Source organism: Bos indicus x Bos taurus, chromosome 21, assembly GCF_003369695.1.
Source record: "Bos indicus x Bos taurus breed Angus x Brahman F1 hybrid chromosome 21, Bos_hybrid_MaternalHap_v2.0, whole genome shotgun sequence".
NCBI classification, from domain to species: Eukaryota; Metazoa; Chordata; class Mammalia; order Artiodactyla; family Bovidae; genus Bos; species Bos indicus x Bos taurus.
Window position 1 is genome coordinate 45,992,778 of NC_040096.1, and position 9,696 is coordinate 46,002,473.

The 9,696-nt window shown below is 36.7% G+C and overlaps 1 protein-coding gene across 2 annotated transcripts in view; it reads left to right on the forward strand.

Moving 5' to 3' along the window:
- The window catches only part of BRMS1L (BRMS1 like transcriptional repressor), a 44,300-nt gene extending 35,951 nt beyond the window's left edge, over positions 1 to 8,349 (forward strand). Inside the window, exons 8-10 of one of the 2 annotated variants that reach the window (XM_027521157.1) lie at positions 433 to 472; positions 2,372 to 2,519; positions 6,743 to 8,349. In XM_027521157.1, coding sequence (XP_027376958.1) covers positions 433 to 472; positions 2,372 to 2,519; positions 6,743 to 6,860 — 306 coding nt within the window. In that variant the 3' untranslated portion in view covers positions 6,861 to 8,349. The remainder of the gene's footprint in view (positions 1 to 432; positions 473 to 2,371; positions 2,520 to 6,742) is intronic. The other variant, XM_027521159.1, reaches the window with a different exon arrangement.
- Positions 8,350 to 9,696: the final 1,347 nt, after the last annotated feature.

Sequence of the window (9,696 nt, forward strand, 5' to 3'; positions counted from 1 at the left end):
GTAATGGATTACCATTCTGTGCCTAGTTCTTAGCCTGGTACTGGCTCACAGAAGGCATTCAGGTGTATTTGTTGAATGAATGAGAGTGAGTGAATATTTGAACCTTTATTATACATTTTTGCATTTTGTCATTAAACATTGAAATGTTAGAAGATTTTCTGTGCTTGTTTGAAAGTGGAGACTTGTTTTCCTATTAAAATTTTCCATTCTCAAAAGCTTCTTAGTTGAGAATTTAGAGTAGGTATTGATAACACCTCTAGAAGAAATTTTTATTCTTTTTATATTCCCATGGTTTTAGACATTACCAACTTATTGAAGTAGATCATATTTCACTGTTTGTTATTAAGCTTGTAAGTATTGTATATTAAATGGATATTGAAATATACTTTGATTTTGAACTCAGACATCTTTCTTCTTCTTCTTTTAATTAAGGCAATGGCTACACTTGGTCCACATAGAGTGAAAACAGAACGTAAGTCATTTTGTCTGAGTTCACATCTTCTCTTTGGAGACTTTTTAAGTCATCTACACACTAAACCACTCCCCCCTCACTGGTTTCATTTCATCAGTGAACACTATATGCAGAACTGTGAAAAATTCTTCTGGAGTCTTTGCCTCATGTAAAAGTTTGAAGATTTATGAATGGAATGTATTTCTTTAGTGCTTCAACTGCATTACAATTGCTAATTATGGATCAGTCATCTTAAAAGTATTTATTTAGTGTTTTTTAATGGGCTCAATAATTCTATAGGGGAGGTGTCTGGAGTCCGTGGATGGCCTTCAGAGAGCCTGTGAATAGGAATTGTGGAATTTCAATTCCACAAGCCTCTAGAATTGTGCACAAAATTACTTCTGTACCTATATTTTCTATGAGAGAGATTAGAATGCTGGCAGTAGGGTTCATCAAAAATCCTGAAATCACTGCTGAAGTAGTGATGGACATTACTGTCTAGAATAATTTCTCTGTTTCTACGTTCTTTCACTGTATAGATTTGAGCCATGGATTCCTTTAAGAGTCTGGCTACACTGTTGAGTGGGTCTCCTCCCCAGCCCCTGTTATCTTTAGCATGTGTATTCTTTGTTTTCTTCATGGCACTTACCACAATTTGTAATTTTTTGATTGTTTACATGTTTACCTGTCTCCTGAGAGAATCGTAAGCTCCACAAAGGTCAGAAATCTGTCTGTTTCAGTCACAGTGCTCAGAAAACATTTGTTGAATGAATGAATGAGTGAATACTTACTGAAAACCTTTTACATACCAGGTACTTTTTGAGGTCAGTGAATGCAGTGGTGCAAGAGTTGAATCTCCTGGAACTTCCTTGAGGGAGGCAGAATGATAATGTATATGTAAATAGATAACTAACTAGATAATGACAAATTGTAATAATTGCTATGAAGGAAATATAAAGCTGTGGTGAAGATTAACTGAGGAGTGGGTAGAGTAGTTGGGGAAGACCTTTCTGAGGTGGTGACATTTGAATGATGCAGAGGAGTATATTTCTATTCCATGGTGTGCTTTTGACAGTGTGCTTCCATAAAGAATGGTTTTTTTTTTTTTTCCTGCATGAGTTTATCTGATGAAATCTCAAACCATTTCTAGAATTTCAAAATGAAAATTCTACTGAGTACATTTGCTTTTTAGAATCAAAGGCCTGGAAAATTCTTGGAATACATGTTAAACTTTGCTTTTTTGAAATGTCAGTTGAGACAATAAAAAGTGTCAGGCGAGACAATATGAAAAAATATAATTTTCAGTGGAAATATGATAACTCAGATTTTAAATCTTATTTAAAATTGGCACTAGTAAAGCAAAATGCATCTTTTCTCCTAACACTTGTCTAGTTATTGATTTATTATATATTGTTAGTGTGTGTGTTAGTCATTCAATTGTGTCTGACTCTTTGCACCCCATGGACTGTAGCCCTCCAGGCTCCTCTTTCCATGGAATTTCTCCAGGCAAGAATACTGGGTTGCTATTCCCTTCTCCAGGGAATCTTCCCCACCCAGGGACTGAACCTGAGTCTCCCGCTTTGCAGACGGATTCTTTACCGTCTGAGCCATCAGGGAATTTTCAGTGGAAATATGACAACTCAGATTTTCAATCTTACTTAAAATTGGCATTAATAGTGGATAATGTATCTGCTCTCTTGCACTTGTCTAGTTAATTAATTTATTATATATTTTTTAGCTCTATTAAAAACAGTGAATTATGTAAAAAATGTAGGAAATGAAATTCTCTTTGTTTTTATTAGATATAGGTTTCTTATCTAAAAAAATATTTTTAGTGTATTTTCACATATATGGGTGGATTGGTATTAATGCTTAAGTGTTCTGCACTTTTGTTCTTCTGACAATATCTTAATATAACAGTTTTTGAACTGATCCCTTTAGCACCTGTGAAACTGGAAAAACACCTGCACAGTGCTAGATCCGAAGAGGGAAGGTTATACTATGACGGTGAATGGTATATACGTGGACAGACAATATGTATTGACAAAAAAGATGAATGTCCTACAAGGTAAAAAGCCTTTATTGTTTCACTGCTGCTCAGTATGAGAGTGTACTGCGTGGTTGTCAGTAAATTTTTGCTGCTTGTATGGTGCATTCATAATACCTTAATAATTGCGATGGATTTCTTTCTTTTCTTGACGTATGATTTGATTAGCATGTTTGAACACCAGTGTTAATGTTAACTTTTGGGGGTATATTTTAGTATTTTGTATAAAAAAAATTGCATCAATCAGAATGGGAAAGGAATTGGAAATTAATGAAAATTTAGAGTGATGGTAATTAAAGTACAACATGAAAACTGAAAATTGCCTTTTAAAGGATTCAACCCTGTCTGAGCTTAAATAAAGTTTGTATAATTATTTATAGAGCCTTCTAAGTGTTCTTTGGTGTGGCCTTTGGAAAATATTAATGTGCATCACTTCTTTAGTTCCTTTATAGTTTATTATTTAATCCTCAGAGTTTTTTTATCCTCTACAGTAAGAAAATAACTTTTTCTAGGTAGTAATAGTAAATAAGGTGTTTGCATTTAATATTGAATACTCATTTCAGGAGCAAACTTTTCTCATAAAAGTCCATTGAGCTAATTAATTACTAGGTTATATATATAATACTCCTGGATTTTTTGCTTTATCTTATTGCTTTTGAGTCATATAACTACTACTACTTAGAATCTGTGTGTATGCATGCTAGTTGCTTCAGTTATGTCGGATTCTTTGTGATCCCATGGACTGTAGCCTGCCAGGCTCCTCTGTCCATGGGATTCTCCAGGCAAAATACTGAGAGTAGGTTGCCATGCCCTCCTCCAGGGGATCTTCCTGACCCAAGGATTGAATCCATGTCTCTTAGATATCCAATATTGGCAGGTGGGTTTTTTTTACCACTAACACCACCTGGGAAGCATATATATATATGTATATATATATATATATATGCTTAGGGGTGTGTATATATATATACACACACATATATATATATGCTTATATATATATAAAGTACCCCTAGCTTCTTTGCCTTATCTTATTGCTTTTGAGACATATAACTACTACTGTGTAGCATAAATATGGTTAAAAAGGAAATGCTTGTGCTCAGTCGCAAAGTTGTGTCTGACTCTTTGCAACCCCATGGACTGTAGCTGGCCAGACTCCTCTTCTCCATGGGACTTCCCAGGCAAGAATACTGGAGTGAGTTGCCCTTTCATTCTCCAGGGGAAGGCTCCAGGGGATCTTCCTGCACCATAGATCAAACTTGTGTCTCCTGTATTAGCAGGTGGATTCTTTACTATTGAGTCACCAGGATAGCACTAAAAAGAAGATAAAATAGCATAAAAGAGGATTAAACACAAACATAGTTTTAGAAAGACTTCTGTTAGGTTGGTGCAAACGTAATTGTGGTTTTGGACTGTGGATTTTAAATCACTGTTACTAGGTTCAAACACATCTTTATTAATCAAAATAGGAACCATTACAATCAACACATTTTTGCCAACGAGAAATGAGTTTATTTCTGAAGCATAAAAATCTATGCTTCGAGATGTGATGAACTATTTCTTGGAAAACATTTTCTGCACCCTGCTGGTTGTAGAAGCATTTTCCCTGCAAGAAGTCGTCAAGATGCATGAAGAAGTGGTTGTCAGTTGGCATGAAGTTAGGTGAATATGGCAGATGAGGCAAAACTTTGTATCCCAATTTGTTCAACTTTGAAACGGTGGTGGTGCGACGTGTGTTTGGGGATTTTCGTGGAGAAGAATTGGACCCTTTCTGTTGACCCATGCTGGATTCAGGCATTGCAGTTTTCAATGCATCTCATCAATTTCCTGAGCATACTTCTTAGATCTAATGGTTTTGTCAGGATTCAGAAAGCTATAGTGGATCAGATGGGCAGCAGACCACCAAACAGTGACCGGGACCTTTTTTTGGTGTAAATTTGGCCTTGGAAAGTGCTTTGAAGCTTCTTCTTGGTCCAGCCACTGAGCTGGTCATCACCAGTTGTCATATAAAATCCACTTTCTGTTGCATGTCACAATCCAATTGAGAAATGGTTCATTGTTGCATAGAGTAAGAGAAGAAGACATCACTTCAAAACAACGAGTGTTTTGATTTTCAGTCAGCTTGTGAGGCACTCACTTACTGAGCTTTTTCACCTTTCCAGTTTGCTTCAAATGCCAAATGACCATCAGTTCAGTTCAGTTCAGTTCAGTTGCTCAGTCATGTCCAACTCTTTGCAACCTCATGGACAGCAGCATGCCAGGCCTCCGTGTCCATCACCAACTCCCGGAGTTCACTCAAACTCATGTCCGTTGAGTCACTGATGCCATCCAACCATCTTATCCTCTGTTGTCCCCTTCTCCCCCTGCCCTCAATCTTTCCCAGCATCAGGGTCTTTTCAAATGAGTCAGCTCTTCGCATCAGGTGGCCTAAGTATTAGAGTCTCAGCTTCAACATCAGTCCTTCCAATGAACACCCAGGACTGATCTCCTTTAGGATGGACTGGTTGGATCTCCTTGCAGTCCAAGGGGCTTTCAAGAGTCTTATCCAACACCACAGTTCAAAAGCATCAATTCTTTGGTGCTCAGCTTTCTTTATAGTCCAACTCTCACATCCATACATGACCACTGGAAAAACCATAGCCTTGACTAGATGGACCTTTGTTGGCAAAGTAATGTCTCTGCTTTTCAATATGCTATCTAGGCTGGTCATAACTTTCCTTCCAAGGAGTAAGTGTCTTTTAATTTCATGGCTGCAATCACCATCTGCAGTGATTTTGGAGCCCAGAAAAATAAAGTCTCTCACTGCTTCCACTGTTTCCCCATCGACTTGCCATGAAGTGATGGGACCGGATGCCATGATCTTAGTTTTCTGAATGTTGAGCTTGAAGCCAACTTTTTCACTCTCCACTTTCACTTTCATCAAGAAGCTCTTTAGTTCTTCACTTTCTGCCATAAGGGTGGTGTCATCTGCATATCTGAGGTTATTGATATTTCTCCCGGCAATCTTAATTCCAGCTTATGCTTCCTCCAGCCCAGCGTTTCTCATGATGTACTCTGCATAGAAGTTAAATAAGCACGGTGACAATATACAGCCTTGACATACTCCATTTCCTATTTGGAACCAGTCTGTTGTTCCATGTCCAGTTCTAACTGTTGCTTCCTGACCTGCATCCAGGTTTCTTGAGAGGCAGGTCAGGTGGTCTGGTATTCCCATCTCTTTCAGAATTTTCCACAGTTTATTGTGATCCACACAGTCAAAGGCTTGGCATAGTCAATAAAGCAGAAATAGATGTTTTTCTGGAACTCTCTTGCTTTTTCGATGATCCAGCGGATGTTGGCAATTTGAACTAAATGATCAATGTTGAGTTCTTCAACAACTTCTCATGTAGTTGTAATAGGATCAGCTTCGATGATGGCTTTCAATTTCATTGTCAACTTCTGATGACTGGCCACTGCATTCCTCATCTTCAAGCTCTCAGCTCCTTTGCAAAACATCTTGAGCCACTACTGCACTGTAGGTTCGTTAGCAGTTCCTGGGTCAGGTGCATTGATGTTGTGAGTTATCTGTGCTGCTTTATGTCCCATTTTGAACTTGAATAACAAAAATTACCCAAATCTGCTTTTTGTCTAACATCATTTCCCTTGTCTAAAATAAATACAAAATACACAGCAAGTAATAAGTCATTAGCAAAAAAGCATAAAGTGAGAAATGTACGTTAAAAAATGATGTATAACATAACTGCATTTAAGAATGTATTCCAATATCAAATGGCAAAGTTCAACAATGCAAAACTGCAATTACCTTTGCACCAACCTAATATATAAAGATTAATACTGTTAAAAAAATATGTATGAGTACTAAAAATGCTTGACACTGGGAATTAAGATTTGTATTTAGAACATATCCTACAACCATATTCATATGAGTTGGAGCTGTAATACCATATAAGGAGTGGTTTTAGCTCCATTTTTTTGTCTTTTGGAGGTGGGTTGGAAATGGACAATGTGCTTTTAATAGTTCCAAGAGTAAATTTTACCAACTCTATTAAGAAAAGAAAGATAATTGTGTTGCTGAATGTGGTATTTTTGGCAGCATGCCCTGCTAGTAGCATTCTGATAAATGACAGTTACATACCTGAGTCTACCCTTACAGTCCAGCTATTTTGGTTTTATAGCTAGTGCTCTAAAATGAGTAGGGGAGGCATATTGTCATTCATTCATTCATATTTTTTTTTTCTTTTTAGTGCTGTAATTACAACAATTAACCATGATGAAGTTTGGTTTAAGAGGCCTGATGGAAGCAAATCTAAGCTTTACATTTCACAGCTACAGAAAGGAAAATACTCAATTAAACATTCGTAATCATGATTTAAGTGTTATCTAAATCTACCTTATTAGTGTTACCAAGTATGATGTGCCATGGGAATAAAAAAATGTATTCAATAACTTAATATTCTCATTGAATCATGAGAGACTGTATTTATAGGTAGTACTCTAAGTAAACCTCATGTTGATATGTTATTAAAAGAGACAGTAATAAAAGTTTAGTCATGATCATTACATTTATTTGCCTTTTTGATCCAATGACCAATAGGTGTATATGGTAGGGGTTTCTTACTAAACTTTTTCCTTTGGTTTTTATGTAAATCTGTCTTACCTTTAGTGAACTGTGTTAGCAATGGCTACATTTATCTGCAGTTTTTTTGATTTTCAAGATCTTTTCTCTGATCATATATTTGTAAATAAGCCTGATAAAATGTTTCCTATAAATGGTTTGTAATAGCACATTCATGTTAAATCAGAACTGAAATTTAAACATATATACGTGAGTATGTATAGACGGCTTCATCAGCTTATTTATAACTGATGGCCTTACTTTACAATCTTATTTTACCCCAAATTAAGCTATTGGGCTTGAAAGTGAAAAGGAGCACTTTTGTAGACTAGCAGCTTTCCTTCTCCTCTTCCTTGATTATATGGTGGTGACCTATTTTTACAGATCATACTTTATGTTGATTAGCAAAATTAGTGTCAAGTAATAACATGCTTCTTCCTGTGTTTCTTGTGAATCTTTGGAGGGCAGGTATTGATGCCTGGTATTTATGATACAGTATGTAAGTGGGTGGACAGTAACTGACAGTATTGTGGTACTTGCTGTACATGTCTGATCTTTTGAAACAGATTTTTAGTAAGCATTTTCCAGAGGTAAAACTAGGTTCATATCCTAATTTTATTTCTAGGGCAAAATAGACAGGGATGATCTCCTTGAATCTATTCCCAAATTAATATTTTTATCTTTGGTGTTTCTACACTTTAAGGCCACTTTGTGCAATTTAAAAAGTATTGGCCTCTCTTCCCCTAGTCACCTTCAAAATTAACTTCTAAAACCTCAGGAACAGTACAGAGATTGAAGCCCTCAGTATGGCAGCACAATTGGCTGTAGTATGTATTAGGGTACAACTGAATCAGGTATTCCTGGTGGTCTTATGCACTTTAATTTCTGTTATATTGAGACTTAAGAGGATGAAGAAGAGATCTACTTAATAACACTTAGGGCAGGAATATCTGCATTTTTCCGTTTGTTTTCTCACTGTTTTACCTCTGCAGACATCTTCCTGTGCAGATCACTACTTCAAAGTTGCCAAATGTTAATTAAAATATTGACTTCTGAAATTCATTATCAGCAAAGTTATGAATGTTGTTCTGTTTCTAATTAACCTTAGCAAGTGTACATAATGTCATAATCTGATAGTATTTGACAGTACTTATGTATACGATGTTTCATAAGCATTTTTAATAAGATTTGTATTTTTAAATTTAGTATATAATAAAAAGATGTGTTTGAGTGTCATTCGTAGTGTCTTGAATGACTTGTGCATGAGTTCTTTTATTCTTTATAACCTGTCTACTTCTGAGAAGGATTTGAGCCAATTTACATTAATAGATATGGAGTGTTGAACAAATGCTACTGCTTCTCTGTTTCAACCTCTGTTGCAGATATTTAAGACAGCTAAGAAGAGTTGACTCATTGGAAAAGACTCTGATGCTGGGAGGCATTGGGGGCAGGAGGAAAAGGGGATGACAGAGGATGAGATGGCTGGATGGCATCACTAACTCGATGGATGTGAGTTTGAGTGAACTCCAGGAGTTGGTTATGGACAGGGAGGCCTGGCGTGCCGCGATTCATGGGGTCACAAAGAGTCGGACATGACTGAGCGACTGAACTGAACTGAAGTTATACTTAATTTTAATATATGCGCATATGTTCTACTTTAATAAAAATATATTGTATAAGTTCTGAAATTTTAAGTAAAAGTCTTTATTTTAAAAACCATGATTTAGCACATTTACTTTCAGAACTTCAATGTTTATATCAAATAAAACAAATTCATAATATTGATACTGATTCAGGTAAGCATATGCTTGTCTGTGATTGAAGTACTATAAAATAGATTTCATTGTTGTCAGTTTGCCATTTGACTTCTGGTCAAATAGTTTAGGGGAACTGTTCAGTTCAGTTCAGTTGCTCAGTCATGTCCGACTCTTTGTGACCCCGTGGACCACAGCATGCCAGGCCTCCCTGTTCATCACCAACTCCCGGAGTTTACTCAAACTCATGTCCATTGAGTCGGTGATGCCATCCAGCCATCTCATCCTCTCTTGTACCCTTCTCCTCCTTCCTTCAATCTTTTCCAGCATCAGGGTCTTTTCAAATGAGTCAGTTCTTCACATCAGGTGGCCAAAGTATTGGAGTTTCAGCCTCAGCATCAGTCCTTCCAATGAATATTCAGGACTGATTTCCTTTAGGATGGACTGATTGGATCTCCTTGCAGTCCAAGGGACTCTCAAGTCTTCTTCAACTCCACAGTTCAAAAGCATCAATTCTTCGGTGCTCAGTTTTCTTTATAGTCCAACTTTCACATCCATACATGACCACTGAAAAACCATAACCTTGACTAGACAGATCTTTGTTGGCAAAGTAATGTCTCTGCTTTTTAATATGCTGTCTAGGAGAATTGTTAGAATCTGCAAAATGTGATGTAGCAGCTGCTGGTAACCTTACAATCAGCCTCTGTCTTAGGATCAGTATGTGGACTTTTCCTGTCTCAACCTTCAGGATTTCATGTTTAGTATCCCTCCCCAGCATTTCCAATTAAAAGAATCTAATCATTACTAATCTGGTTCATCACTAAAATTA